The following is a 15758-nucleotide window of genomic DNA, read 5'->3' on the forward strand; positions in this document are numbered from 1 at the left end:
GGAATAGGGTGCTATTTCAGATGCAGACAGTAACTTCCATCCTTGGATTAATTAGGCTCCTTCCCTCCTCCTGGCAGCCTTGGCAGTTGAACTATTCAATAGAACAGGGCTGAATTGACCTGTTTTGACCTGCTTGTCGCTGATGGTAACCTGACAGCCACCAGCAGCCTCAAGCCATTATGGCTTTTTTGATGAATCTGACGCCAGTCTACCCTTCTCTCTCTCTCCTTCTCTCTACCTCCGATCCTTCCTTTTTTTCTCTCTCTGTCTAACTCTACCTGTCTCTTTCTTTCTCCCTCTCTCCCTTTCACTCTCGCTCTCTCTCTATCCACCCCCCCATCTCTTTCTCCCCCTTCTCTCTCCCTCCCCTTCCACTCTCTCTCTCTCTCTCTCTCTCTCTCTCTCTCTCTCTCTCTCTCTCTCTCTCTCTCTCTCTCTCTCTCTCTCCCTCCCCTTCCTCTCTCTCTCTCTCTCTCTCTCTCTCTCTCTCTCTCTCACTCTCACTCTATCCATCGCTTCCTCCTTCTCTCTCCCTCTCATTTTATCCCCTGTCTCCCTCTCTCCCTCTCTCTCTTTCTTCTCTCCTCAGCTCATTACACGAGGAAAGCGGAGCCTCCCACTCCCTCTATGGTCATGGGGTGTGCAAGTGGCCCGGCTGCGAGAGCGTCTGTGAGGACTTCGGACAGTTTTTGAAGTAGGTCTTACTCTGAGAATGTACTCTCTACGCCGTGTCTTACTCACCTCCCCTTTCCTGTACTGACCGACCGCATATATCATCATGTCTTAGCTTACACTGTGAATTTACTTCATGACTGTGCATTACGTTACAGTCTCCTGTGTTAATACTAAAGAAAAAGTACAAGCTCAATGACAGTTGCGTTTAACAACCACAGGCCAAGACAATGGCCCCCATGATATCCGATAAAGCTTCGTGTCACCCTGCCAAGCGCCTCTCGTGCCTCTTTCCCACAGCAGAAACGACGTCTTATGTTCCATGGTATAAAAGTTGTCGTCAACTAAGATGAGCTTAGCTGCTGTACATTTTTTGTTTCTCAATAATGAAGCTGTAGAGGCCTACTCTGAGGTATTTTCCACAGTACCAGAGCGGCTCTTTGCGAGCTTAATCGAGGGGGGCCCAACAAAGAGATAAACACGCATCTCAATTGGGACATTTTGATGTATAGTTTGTATAGACTGTCAGGCTGCTGGCTACATTAACTCTCGGATGTAAATGATCTCCGATTTACACCCAAATCTCCTCTTCAGCTCGCCGAGTTGCCGTGAAAGGGCCTGACAGGCTGGTGTGAAGAGCGTCAAAAGCGAATGGCAACTTGTATAGACGCGCGTGGGCCCCACAATGGTTGCATTCAGTGTTGTCATGGCGCCTACGACGGACTGAATGAACTCTTCATGCTCCATCAACAATTTAGTTAATTAGCTCATTTGTAATTGGTCTGCTTTGTTGCCTGGGATGTCAGTGGGAGACATCAAAGGGGAAGGTGTTTGCTAGTGCCGTAGATTACAAGTTATCACATTGCCACTCACTGGAGTAGCTAGGCTCATTCTCTCTCTTCATTCGAAAAGAGAGAAAAAAAGTATTCTAATATAAATATAAATATTCTAATTAGATTTGTAATTAACTGAGAAATAATGATCTCGTCGAGCGTTTTCACTGGTGTAAATGTCCATGTAAATTCCACACAAACTCTTTTGAAATTGGGATATTGTTCTATTTTGGGGAGGCGGATTCTTCCTTACATTACAGTGCTGGAACTCCATAACTGTGGTTCTGTGATGATATGGAAACCCAACAGGGCCAAACCAGAGTTGTAGGATTTAGGTCAGGCAAAACCAAAGGCAGTAGCTTGGTTAATTATACAGCCGTCTGTAGCACTAGCATGTACATTAGGGCTAATGTGTGTCTGTGTAAAGAGAAATTACTGAAAGCCAGACTGGCTTAATATACAAACCTCTACAGACCCCACAAGTCAGACAGACAAGACATTTATTGTGCACTATATCAATGCCTCTATTCAATGGACACGCCAACAATAGCCTCTCCTTTGAATTTATTCTATCCAGGTGTATTTCTATCACAATGTATTTTCTATGGCTGTTATGTGTGCTTATCCCCTGGGGAAGATGCACTGCATGGAGCAGCATGGTGGATGTCACGAGCAGGGATTTGCTCGGGGGGAAAGGCAGTATATAGGCAATACTATAAGGTTACAGTATATATTCTGCTGGAGGCCCTGGAGCGGAGGAGAAGTTTGCCCTTGCGGCTTGAGAAAGATTTTGGCTGTGTGTGAGACTGCGTGGCTATAGCGGATTAGTGGTCTATAGTCGTACACTCAGTTCACATTGCCTTACTGAATCCACCCGCTACTGTACATGGGCTTCCATGTAAACACGGCTATGTATGTTTACTGTATGGACGTCTTTATAGCTTAGTTTCTCATTTGGGTTAGGGCATAGGTACACAGTAGGTTATGAAACATGTGACTGTATATTTTCTTTAAGAACAGTGTAGAAAAAAGGATTGCACAGATAGGCATGTACTTTACACTAGTAGACTAGAAAGAGGGGTTGCAGGTAATTCTCTGACAGCTGGTATAGTATGGAAAGGGACCCTGCTTCAAACAACTGTCTTTACAAAACAGCCTTAAAGATTCTGGGTGAGACTCCACGTCGTTGCATCCAGCCGGCGAGGAGTCAGAGGTTCAAGTACTGTAACCGGCACATGAAAACAGACAGCAACAGAAGACAGCGTGATCCTGGCAGAACAAAGATGGCTGCTTGTCTGCCTTGCCTTGGAGGAGGTATCGTCAGTGTCAGGGAGAGCCTTTTAATGTTTTCGGAGATGCCACTCATCTCCTCGGCAACAGCCAGGTACAAACACACTTTAAAATGGTTTACATGAAATAGGTGTCAGAATCAAATGGCACTTTAAGACGGGAACGCGAGGAAGGGGGGAACCTAGTTAACCTGGTGGTTGGTTGCTGGAGGTAGGAGACAAAATCTCATGCAGCGGGCGCATTAAGTCATCGTTTGTTGTGTTGCGGTAGGAAACTTGTCACGATCAGCATTTAATAGCTCTTCAGTGTCTCTTTTATGTGTGTTCACCTGGAGAGCTAGCCACGTTGTGTTAGCTCTGTAGTTCAAATGTAATATTAGCGTGGGAGTGTTCGAGGGGGTGTCGGGGTGGGGGGGCGTGTGTGTGGGCCTGTGCGTGCATGTTGATGCATGTAAGTGGATGTGCTTCTAAATAGTTTTGTGGCGCATATATTTTCCCGGAAGGTTCGACAGGAATGAGAATAACTCATTTCACACCCAGGTTTGTTCTTTTAGATTAGTGTTACAGTGATATGTATACATTTGTGGGCATAGCACAGTACTGTACAGTGCAATCAATGCAGAAATATTCGATTCATTCACATCACGTACATTTTACTAGTCCATTCTGTTTAGTATTATTATATAATGCTTCCTGCTCTGTTCCCTTGTTCTATATTGATTTACTCTCCCATCTGTGATCTCTCACACACACACACACACACACACACACACACACACACACACACACACACACACACTCTCATCCATCCGAGAGGAGTTAGTTACCGTTTGATTATCATCTCCAATTAAACATTCTTCAGCCCGTCAGCCCATATATATTCATACCCACCATCCAAACCTCCAGCGTGCCCCGACCGCCAACCCCTCAGACCATATATATTCATACCCACCATCCAAACCTCCAGCATGCCCCGACCGCCAACCCCTCAGCCCATATATATTCATACCCACCATCCAAACCTCCAGCATGCCCCGACCGCCAACCCCTCAGCCCATATATATTCATACCCACCATCCAAACCTCCAGCATGCCCTGACCGCCAACCCCTCAGACCATATATATTCATACCCACCATCCAAACCTCCAGCGTGCCCCGACCGCCAACCCCTCAGACCATATATATTCATACCCACCATCCAAACCTCCAGCGTGCCCCGACCGCCAACCCCTCAGCCCATATATATTCATACCCACCATCCAAACCTCCAGCGTGCCCCGACCGCCAACCCCTCAGCCCATATATATTCATACCCACCATCCAAACCTCCAGCGTGCCCCGACCGCCAACCCCTCAGCCCATATATATTCATACCCACCATCCAAACCTCCAGCATGCCCCGACCGCCAACCCCTCAGCCCATATATATTCATACCCACCATCCAAACCTCCAGCATGCCCCGACCGCCAAACCCTCAGCCCATATATATTCATACCCACCATCCAAACCTCCAGCATGCCCCGACCGCCAACCCCTCAGCCCATATATATTCATACCCACCATCCAAACCTCCAGCATGCCCCGACCGCCAACCCCTCAGCCCATATATATTCATACCCACCATCCAAACCTCCAGCATGCCCCGACCGCCAACCCCTCAGACCATATATATTCATACCCACCATCCAAACCTCCAGCATGCCCCGACCGCCAAACCCTCAGACCATATATATTCATACCCACCATCCAAACCTCCAGCATGCCCCGACCGCCAACCCCTCAGCCCATATATATTCATACCCACCATCCAAACCTCCAGCATGCCCCGACCGCCAACCCCTCAGACCATATATATTCATACCCACCATCCAAACCTCCAGCATGCCCCGACCGCCAACCCCTCAGCCCATATATATTCATACCCACCATCCAAACCTCCAGCATGCCCCGACCGCCAACCCCTCAGACCAGGGTCTCCCTAAATCGATGCACCTCGCCGTCTACACAGACAATTTATCTTCCTCCTCACTTAACTCTTCCCCTCTCTACCCTCCGACGCCATGTCCCCCTCTTCCCCTTTACCCAGCAGGCAGTAGCATCAGAGAGAGAAATGGCAAGCGGAGAGAGAGAGAGAGAGAGAGAGAGAGAGAGAGAGAGAGAGAGAGAGAGAGAGAGAGAGAGAGAGAGAGAGAGAGAGAGAGAGAGAGAGAGAGAGAGAGAGAGAGAGAGAGAGAGAGAGAGAGAGAGAGAGAGAGAGAGAGAGAGAGAGAGAGAGAGAGAGAGAGAGAGAGAGAGAGAGAGAGAGAGAGAGAGAGACGTTAACCTGACTGCGAGTGTCTCTAACCGTTGCTTAATTAAACCCACAAGGCAGTAAGAAGCCCCCGAATAGGCGCCCTTAGCGCTACTCTGCCAGACGTCTGGCTGGGTGTGACAAGACCTTTAAAAACTGAGGGCATTACATTAGTTATGCATATGCTGCTGTCTGGTCTGGTGTGGGTCTGCAATGTGTGTTTGTGTTACTCTGTGCCATGCTAGACAGTCAGGGTGGAGAGAGGCCCCAGCCTAGCTAGCATGAAGGGTCTGGGTCGACGAAGCTGTGATAGGACACATGGACAATTAGGCACACCATACTGTATATGCGTTTGAAGGTTTATTAGCAGGCTCTTAGAACTCTCAGTGTATAACTTCAGTATATTGTGTATATATTTGTCTTAATGGTCGGTGAGGCTTTGTTTTTGTCTAGAAAACTCTGCTATACACAACACACCACTGTATTAGCGTGGCCTCTCTGTCCCTGAATCCCTCCATCTGTCAATCTCCCCAGCTCTCTCTCTGTTTCTCTGCCTTTCTGTGCTATTGGGCCCATCACATTGGTTATTCCCCTCTCAAAACAAAAATCAATATGCCTATAAAGTGACCCATAAATTACGTGGTGGCTCCAGAAATGTTTGTTCAGAGCTGTCTTTGTGAAGGCGTCCGGCCTCTCTTCCCTCCCTCACCTCTGTTTGAACTGCTCTGAGTCTGACTGGGCCCGGCTCATTAGGGGATGTTCTGGTGACGATGACGGATAACCTGTCTCTCTCTCTCTCTCTCTCTCTCTCGCTTTCTCTCTCACTCTCTCTGCATCTCTCTCGCTGTCAATCTCTCTCCCTCGCACCATCTCTCTTTCTATGTCTCTCTATGTCTCTCTCACACTCTCTTACACTCTCTCTCTATTTCCCTCTTTCATATTAATGCATAGTAACAGCGCTTGCCATTTTAATATTTCATACGCAGGCCGTAATCTGTTTGTAATCGCCTTGCCAACTGGCCAGCAGAAGAAGAAGAGGAAGACAAAAAAGGGATCATTTGAAAAAATGGTCGGAGGAATATCGAGAGGCCTTCTGCAGCTAATTCACAACCTCCCCCCCTCCAACAGGAGAAAAAAAAAACATAGGCTGCTTGTCTGTCGATGAGAGGGAAACTTAATAAAGATTTTTTTTTTGTATTTGGTAATGAAGTATCTTCAGGGATAGCGGGCCAGCCCACTAGGTGCTTTAGAAGTAGCTGTAATTTATAACACACGCCATACATCAAGTGCATAAGATAGCGTTATGAGCATTGAAATGACAAGGGTATTTGCTGCATTAGTTCCCTCTTCCTGCGAGGGACGTGATTAAATGATTAATGAAATGCCCCTTTGCATGCGCATTCTGAAACAGCAATTAGGTACGGGCTGGAGAAACCCACCAGTCCAGCCTCTCCCCCTCTTTGTAATGCTATCTCATTCCTGATTTAGAATGGAACATTGCTGAGTATTAGACCTGAAATGGTTACAAAAGCGTTAAAACAGGAATGAAATTGGAATGGTTTTAAATGTGCCCGGCCATAATTGAAAGGTACTGGGCTATTGTGATTACATGTGTCCCATTCCATGCTTTGATTGGCATACTAAGGGAGGCTGGTGACTACGTTTGTATTGTTTGGCATTTTGCTGATAAACAATAAATAGGAAAAGACTAGAAAAAAGTATATATGTTGCCGTACCTGGTGGGGGGAGAGGAGAGGAGAAAAAGAAGACGGTGTGTGTGTGTGTGTGTGTACGTGTGTGTGTGTGTGTCAGAGAAAGAGATTTAAGCTGCCACTAATGCACTGGAGGCAGTGCTGTAAATGATCATTGAAGGGTCTGCAAGCTAACCTATAATTACAGCAAAGAAAGTGGCAGCTCTGGCATTTCATAACCATGTCTTCTCACCAATGATAATTCAGATAGAGGCTCATTACTGAACATCACAACACTTTAAAAAACCTTTTCGCCTTTGTGGCGCGGTGCAGGGAATTAAGGTCTATTTTAATGGCGAGGTTCTTTTGTGTCCTGCAGGCTAAATCCAATCAAGGCAAACCGTCATCAACTGTTATGGCTGTTTGCCTTTTTTTATTCTAATGAAGGAGATGCATTTAATAAGTCTGCCACTGAATAAATGTACACTTTGGAAAGGGAGCTTTAAAATCGTACTCACGTTAAATTGCCTTTTTTGTTTTCTATAAATGAAGGGAGACAAACCCATTGTGCCAGAGCAGCATCTGATATCCTCTATAGACTAGTGCTCTGTCACTGACTCCTATCCACACTACAGAGGGCGTATTGTCATGGAAGATATGCTGCTGGAGTCATATTGGAGATGTTTTCATTGTTTTATATCAGGTCAACATCCACCAGTATTACATATCATTTCAGAATGATGACGATGATGATGATGATAACAACAGCAACGTAATAATAATCATTTATGATAATACGTCATTTAATAAATTAGCACATTTTTGCATTTTAATAATTTATATTACAATGCCGGATTTTGTGAATTTGTATGCATATAGCATCATTAACAATTTCCCTCCCTCCCTCCCACTCTCTCTCTCCCTCTCTCTCACACTCTCTCTCTCCCACTCTCTCCCTCTCTCTCTCACTCTCTCCCCCCCCCCCCCCCCCTCTCTCTCTCTCCCTCTCTCTCTCTCTCCCTCTCTCTCTCCCACTCTCTCCCTCTCTCTCTCTCCCACTCTCTCTCGCTCTCTCTCTCTCTCCCTCTCTCTCTCCCCCTCTCTCTTTCTCTCTCTCACTCTCACTCTCTCTCCCTCTCTCTCTCTCTGTCTCTCTCCCTGTCTCCAGGCACCTTAACACTGAGCATGCTCTAGACGACAGGAGCACGGCCCAGTGTCGAGTCCAGATGCAGGTGGTACAGCAGCTAGAGATACAGGCACGGCTCTTTTAGCATTATTACATTGTTGTTGATTTCTAATTCTTTTCTACATACCTGTTTGTGTGGCCGACTAGGCCAAAGTGCAGCAGAATCTTATATACCGAGACCACCTAAACAAAGGAATCCTTGGGCCCGCACCAAACCCATTATGACTGTTTTAATTGAATTAACGATGTGCTTATTTTCTCTCCTTTCCAATTAATAACGGAGTGCATCTGTCCCCTGTCCCTGCATGTTAATTAAATGCACTTTGCACCTGAAGGAAGCTTCTGAAGACAGGAACTATTTTTAGTAGGTGGAGCGTGACCTTATTAGCGTGTCACGCTGCCGAGATAATGAGTCCGGTGATTGAATGACATTATTACTCAGCATCCACGCCATTCCCACAATACACTGGATTTACACCACGGCTGTCTATTTTCTGTACTGGATTTACACTATGGTACTGACAGTCAGGCCTGCTTTAGGCCGGGGTAGCATGGACAGACAGACATGCTCTTAGAGTTACAAGTTCTCGCTCTCTCGCGCTCTCTCTCGCTCTTTCTCAACCCAAGCGTTCCACTATAAAGTTTTTTTCCACTCCGGCAAACATTTAGTATTTATGTTGTTGGGGTTTTGGAGGGTATTCGAAGAAAAAATGAATACTTATTGTTTATATGTAAAAGAAAACAAAAAAGTATTGTGTTTTTCTTTCTTTTTTGGGGGGGGCCAAAGCCACCGAACCTCGTGTTTGCGGTGTGACCAATTACCAGTTGGCGTTTGCTGTTTTATGTCCGTCCTTTCCTCCTTTTTTCCCTTCACTCCATCCCTGAGAGCCGTCACTGGTAATGAGGCCCAGTTCAGTCTAGTCCAGTGTTGCTGGATGCTGCTGCTTACGGGTTGGTGTTGTAGCTAGCGCACGAGGAGTGGAGTTCAGTCTGTTCACACTACCTGGTCCCTGTCACTCCCAGTGAGTTAGATTGATGATAGCAGATCGCAGGGCCACTAACTAGACCTCCAAGGGAACGAGGGGGAGCGTGGAGGCGGGTCTGGCTGGCACTCTGTTTGGAGGACCCCTTCACCTCTCGGCAGCTGTTGGCTGGGGTTCATCTCTCTAACAGTGTCCACAGGACTTTGAGGAGGCACTCAGGACCTTCTAATTTATAGCCTGAGTAGCTTGTTGCTGTCAAAGCACCCGTGACCTAAATTCTGCTATTGACAAAAAGATGAAGTGCTATTTGTTTTCCCTGACCTCTTCGCACTAACTCCCCCTTGCCGACACCACTAGCAGCAGAAATGTTTTGTCTCTCGCCTCTTCCTCTCCTCCACTGGTTTGGTTTAAGTCTGTGTCTTCAAGGCAGACTTAGCTCGGAGCCCCAGACTGGGCACATGCAGGATTCATTACAAGAAAGACAAGTTCGATAACAAGATGTATTACTGTTGCAGTCTGGGGAAAATCGCTCATTTCTAAAGCAGTTTTTTTTTTCTCTCCCTCTCTCCGCCTAACAGCTTTCTAAAGAACGTGAGCATCTTCAGGCGATGATGGCCCACTTGCACATGCGGCCCTCGGAGCCCAAGCCATCTCCAAAACCTGTGAGTGCATATTGCTCTATATACAGTAAACAGGGTTTGGCTGAATGAGACAGTTTAACCGTCAGCAGTTGAAATGGACGGAGGGATAGTGGGATGATAGTGGGATGATAGTGGGATGGAAAGGCAATACCAGGTTACACCTCTCCCATCAGATACATCTCAGTCTATGACAGAGAGGACAATAGAGCCAGGAGTGTATTAAATCACAGGCTTGAGTCCTTTGCCAAAACGCTGGGCCATTTCATTGTGATAGACATAATGGTTAAAACAACCTGTTAGCAGTGCAATAGCTGCTTAGCACCACAGTCCAAAGCAGCACTTAAAGTCGAGTGAGAGAAATGAAAGTATGTTTCATTTGAACAACAAACACCTCAACTGAAGGCTGTACTGGTAAAGATGATGAGCAATGAAATAGCCCAGTAATAAGTATGCAATAAAATGGGCCTAAAATAGATACAAAATCCTACAAATATGGGCTAAAATTGGCAAAAAATCTATTTGACACTATTTCACTTTAGTATATATTTGCATTGAATATGGATACACTCACGATACAAATGTATTTAAATTATACACCATTTTTTTATATTACATGTGCAAAAACAATGCATAATTTTTGTTAGTATTATTTACCTCAATTTTAAAGCAGTTTAAAAAAAATGAGAGATCAGAAACGTTGTTAGTATGTTGCTGCTGCTTAGTAAGTGCCTCATTTCAATGGAATAATGCTCCATTGAATAAAGTAGAATCACAAGATAGAATAATTATCCTACAAACCCGTCAGGAATCATCTGCTTTCCTCCAATTTATTATTCAATCACTTTTTTTCCCTCTTTTTTTTTTTTTTTTTTTTTTATCTTCACAACTCCAGCAGCTTGGTTACATCTAGTCTAATAAAGAATGTTCAGGACTGTAATCCAAGACTGCATATGAATGAATACTGTTAATGAACTATTGCGTTACATAAACCGCACATGAAAGAACTGCTAATTGCATTTGATGGTGCGTAATTCGTACAGAGATCCTTAAATGAACAAACTCTCTCCAGCTTCAGTTTTAAGGCTCCCCCTTTTGGAGAACTAGAGCGGAGCGTAATTATACTGTAGATTTTGGCATATGAAAATGACTACATGTGGATAATAGGTGTTATATGCGGGGGGGAAATGCATAGTTCCACCGCAATAGGAGATGTGTAATAGATATCATAGCATGGGTTTACATCCCGAACATGGCTGGGGCGGGGGTTGAAACAGCCCCACATATTTGATAAATATTAATAGTGTGAATTTATTGCCGGCTGCTGAAATGAGTCCTGTTGGTTCATCACTGCAACCCTTAACAGCTATCAGTAGCCCAACACAAGGTGTTCCTCGCGCTGGGCGCACTGTCTATTATATGACCCCATTTACTCTCTGAATGGCACTTCATTAAATGTTACCTTTTGGCCATGCCATGGATGGATGAAAAGTTACCAAGGCTGCAAGGCCCAGAATAATGAGTTTTTTTCTCTCTCTCTCTCCCAGACCCAACCTTGAATATATATATTCAGATGAGCAGAGAGGTGGCAAAGTGCTCATCCCTGCCTCTCATTCGCTCTCCCTCTCAGTTAGGGCTTTAATAAATTCCATTTTGCAAATACTAGGATTGTATGCCTGCAAACATGTTACGCTTGTTGCCGTACCTGGTGGGGGGAGAGGATGGGGGAAAAAGAAGACGGAATCTTAACACTATAATATACATGCTATTACACACACTGATAGGATTTATTATGGAGTGCATTTTTGCTGTGTTTGACAGCGTGTCCAAACCCTTTGTGGGTCTCTGTGTTGAACACGTAACACGTAATGACTGTTCACAGTGTATCTGGGGCTGTGTGTGTGCGTGTGTGCGTGTGTGTGTGTGTCTGATGCTTTGAATGAATAGGGGATTAAGTAGGATCAGACTTCAAAGACCTGGTTGGTTTGGTGCCTTGACCTGGCCTGACCTGTTGTGAATTGTATGGAGATTCCTGTATTATACACATCAATATACATTTTCCTTTTCAATTGTCATGCTAGTTTACTGTCTGTGCTGTGTTCTACAGTGACAGTTGCTGTAGTCTAGTCTACTTTCCTCGCCAAAGTAGTAAAGCGTTTCTGTCTCAGACAATGACGGATATGACTTGTCCGTCGTCATTATTATTCCGCAATTAAATGACATCATTAGCACATGAAAATCATAATTCATTCGCATTTTATATTTTACACCTTTGAAAAAAATCCGCTGACGTGCGTGTTTTTGAAACTTACACTCGTCAGTCTTAGATTCATTACTCCTTCCACTGTGCGGTAGAGTAAACTTGTACTAAGGCCACAGCTAGCCTACGCAGTAACTCTGCAGTCCTATGGGAAGTTCTTCTCTCTGACTAGTTTGAGTTCATGTAATAAATATATGGCATTTAGCAGATGCTTCTATCCAAAGCGACTTGCGTGCATATATATATATATATATTTTTTTTTACGGGTGGTCCCGGGAATCAAACCCACTACCTTGGCGTTGCACGCGCCATGCTACACCAACTGAGCTACAGAAGTACTGCTGTCAGTACAGGCCTTACAGTATTAACTAGCTGCCAGTCATCTCAGCCCAGAAAGTCCCTCCCAGAATCAGCTCACTAGCTTTAAGTGGTGCTATAATGATCAGCTGAAAGCCACAGATGCACCATAGTCTCTCCGACCTGACATCTCATTGTATTTATCAACACATGCTGTCGCAAATGATTATTGAGGCCTCTCACGCTCTCTTTTACAACCCTGCGCCCCTTTCAAAGTGATCTCCAGTCACGTTCACAACGTTCACCAGCAGTCCACTCGTCCCGTTCGCAATTAAGCCAATTTGGTTGGAATATGTAATGATGTCATTTCCATTCCAGCTAAATTAGCACAGAGACGCAAAGGTCAGGGTGGACATTTCCACTCGGTTGGTTGGAACCCCTACAATCACATCACATGTGCCCAATGAAAAAAAAGATTCAAAAAGAGGGTGAAAAGCTCTGTGGATTAGTGACGGGTTTCAGTTAGCGTTAGCGGGATGGTAAATTGACCCTGCATGGGTTTCAGTTAGCGTTAGTGGAGAGGTAAAGTGACTCTGCACGGGTTTCAGTTAGCGTTAGCGGAGAGGTAAAGTGACTCTGCACGGGTTTCAGTTAGCGTTAGCGGAGAGGTAAAGTGACTCTGCACGGGTTTCAGTTAGCGTTAGCGGAGAGGTAAAGTGACTCTGCACGGGTTTCAGTTAGCGTTAGCGGAGAGGTAAAGTGACTCTGCACGGGTTTCAGTTAGCGTTAGCGGAGAGGTAAAGTGACTCTGCACGGGTTTCAGTTAGCGTTAGCGGAGAGGTAAAGTGACTCTGCACGGGTTTCAGTTAGCGTTAGCGGAGAGGTAAAGTGACTCTGCACGGGTTTCAGTTAGCGTTAGCGGAGAGGTAAAGTGACTCTGCACAGGTTTCAAAGAGGAAAGTAGCCGCGGCCACCAGGCGCATCGCTTTTGTTTTGTATCCAGGAATGGTCAGGGTTGCCTGTGCTGTAGCCTGGCCATCTGTAGCCAGCTGTAGCCATGTGTAGCCAGGTGGTGGTGGTGGCTGTCTCTGGCTCTCTCCCTACCACAGTTTAGTACACACTACACGGTGAGTTGTCTCTATGTGGGCGTTAGATGGTGGTTGGGATAACATGGATGGCTGATCATTAGATCATCTTTAACAGCATGCTCTAATTAGAATTCTTATGATACAATTTGATCCTTTAATTCGTGGAGATTGGTTGCTTCCTCTAACACAGCTTATTAGTGGAACCACAGCTGTAGAACTGTAGAGAATCCACTCTCGTTTTGTCAGAGAGCCCCTTCTAATGTAAAACCCTGCTTCTTTCTCCCTCTTTCTCCCTCTTGCTACTTCCTTCTTCTCGCCCTCAATCCTATTTCTCTCTGTCTTTCTCTCCCTCGCTCTCTTTCCCATGTTCTCTCTCCCTCTCCTTCCTTTCCTCACTCCCTCGGTCACCTCGCTCCTTTCCTCCTTAATCAGCTGAACCTGGTGTCGAGCGTCACCATGTCGAAGAACCTGCCATCGGCGTCCCCTCCGAACGTACCTCAGACCCCCACCACGCCCAGCGCCCCCGTGACGCCCATGTCCCAGGTGCCCCAGGTGCCCTCCCTGCTCAGCGCCGCCAACGTCCCCAGCATGGGCGCCATGCGTAGACGTCACTCCGAGAAGTACTCCATGCAACTGTCTTCAGGTAAGACCCTCTACACTAAGCCGAGTCACCTACTTTTATGATCATTAATAAAGTTGGGTTCATTGAATTGAATTGAATACTGTGTTGGACTCCTATCAACGCATTGTCACTAATAGTTGTTGTTGTACAATCGCACAGTGTTTATTGCAATACGGAATGTTAGATTTAAAGAGGATAAAAAAGGCCTCTGTATAATCAATCCATATGTCAATAGACCATAACGTTTTCTGAGCGCAAATATGACGTGAATGTCAATTCAGTTTGAACGTTAAGATGTTCTATGTATTAAGCTCTTTGCATTTTAAAAGGCCTGTCTTTGATGTTTATATTTACTCTCTGGTATTTAGCATAAAATATGCATAATTATTCAAGTTCGTACAAAATATCTACATTGATCTAATTTGATATGGATGTATTAGTGTTTAAGATTTCTCATGAGAGAGATTAATGAAAAATCTATTTTGGAAAATGGAAAATGCTGATTTGATGTGTGCTGCCCTCCCCTCCCTCTTCTCTTCTCTTTCTCTCCCTCTTTTAATTTGATGAAACCCTAAACTAATTCCAATACCACGAGGAATAAAATCTACCAATTATTTCAGGTGGTGACACAGTATTTATTTTTCCAGAGATCGCCCCAAACTATGAGTTTTATAAGAATGCAGATGTCAGACCGCCATTTACTTATGCAACCCTCATAAGGCAGGTGAGTGGGAGAAAAAAAATACATTAACTTTGCCTGATTAGATGTAAATGAATTGCTGCTTGAATCTCATGCAGCTTTGAGAGTGTGTGTCATGCTGCCTAGTTAGTAAACCATTATTTGATGTCGTCTCATTTCAGGGTATCATGGAGTCGGGCGACATGCAGTTAACGCTTAATGAAATCTACAGCTGGTTCACCCGCACGTTCGCTTACTTCAGACGCAACGCAGCTACTTGGAAGGTACCTACCCTAAACCTACTCTCCTACTCTTAGAGTACACTACTTCCTCATCTAGAGACACCTCTTTGTGCCATGCCTGCAGTAAGAAAAGCTTGGAAGAACATTGATTTACTTGACACCAACAGATTAGTATCCCACTCCCCTAGCTTTAACCTGACCTCTTGAATAGAGTGAATTTTTCCAACCTCTTTCTCTCAGATGACAAGTGAAAGAATAATTCTGCCTCTGATATCGTTTTCTAATTTGGTGCAATTAATAGGCGAGGCTGTGGATGAGGAGTGGGGCCTGGCACGCTAATTACAATACAGCCACTCAATCATCAGCACCTTTTGTTACCATGCACCGTATTACTTCTCCTCCTGTCCCTCCCTCCCTCCCCTCACTCTCTATCTATCCCTCTCTCCTCTTTCTCTATCTTTCTCTCCTCTTTCTCTCTCTCTCTCTCTCTCTCTCTATCTCTCTCTCTATCTCTCTCTCTATCTCTATCTCTCTCTCTCTCTCTCTCTCTCTCTCTCTCGCTCTCTCTCTTCCTCTCTCTCTCCATCCCTCCTCCCACACCCACCCAGCCTCTCTTGCATATCATTGGTTAATTAGTCTGAAAGATGGCTGTTTGCCTAGGGAGGCTGGGACTGTGGCAGGGGGTTTTGTGTTTAGTGTCTGGCCCGTGGTTTCCTATACACACACCATAGCTCATAGTGGCGGGCTGGGCGGCCGCGTGTCCGACTGAGGGGTTATGGTCGTTCAGCCGAAACTAAATGAGACCCAAATTGAGAATTAGCCTGTCAAGGAGAGAACGCACTTTATTTACCAGGACAAAAGGACTCATTTGTATCTCTGTCCTAGTGCTCTGTCCATATCAGAGCACTAGGTTCAGCAAAGTGAATTAATTTGGATTTGGGATGCAAATGATGTTGGCATGTGATTACTGATCCACAAGGGTGTGC

General features: G+C 45.3%; 1 protein-coding gene across 6 annotated transcripts in view; it reads left to right on the plus strand.

Annotated features, from left to right (window-relative positions):
• LOC120032302 (forkhead box protein P2-like) overlaps positions 1-15758 on the plus strand; it is a 115684-nt gene that overhangs the window by 87002 nt on the left and 12924 nt on the right. For 3 of the 6 annotated variants that reach the window (XM_038978333.1, XM_038978329.1, XM_038978330.1), the window contains 6 exons: positions 590-694; positions 7946-8033; positions 9525-9608; positions 13662-13872; positions 14499-14575; positions 14713-14814. In XM_038978333.1, coding sequence (XP_038834261.1) covers positions 590-694; positions 7946-8033; positions 9525-9608; positions 13662-13872; positions 14499-14575; positions 14713-14814 — 667 coding nt within the window. Of the gene's footprint in view, positions 1-589; positions 695-7945; positions 8034-9524; positions 9609-13661; positions 13873-14471; positions 14576-14712; positions 14815-15758 lie in introns of all 6 variants that reach the window. The other 3 variants (XM_038978331.1, XM_038978332.1, XM_038978328.1) reach the window with 1 other exon arrangement.

This window comes from Salvelinus namaycush, chromosome 38 (genome assembly GCF_016432855.1).
Source record: "Salvelinus namaycush isolate Seneca chromosome 38, SaNama_1.0, whole genome shotgun sequence".
Lineage (NCBI taxonomy): Eukaryota > Metazoa > Chordata > Actinopteri > Salmoniformes > Salmonidae > Salvelinus > Salvelinus namaycush.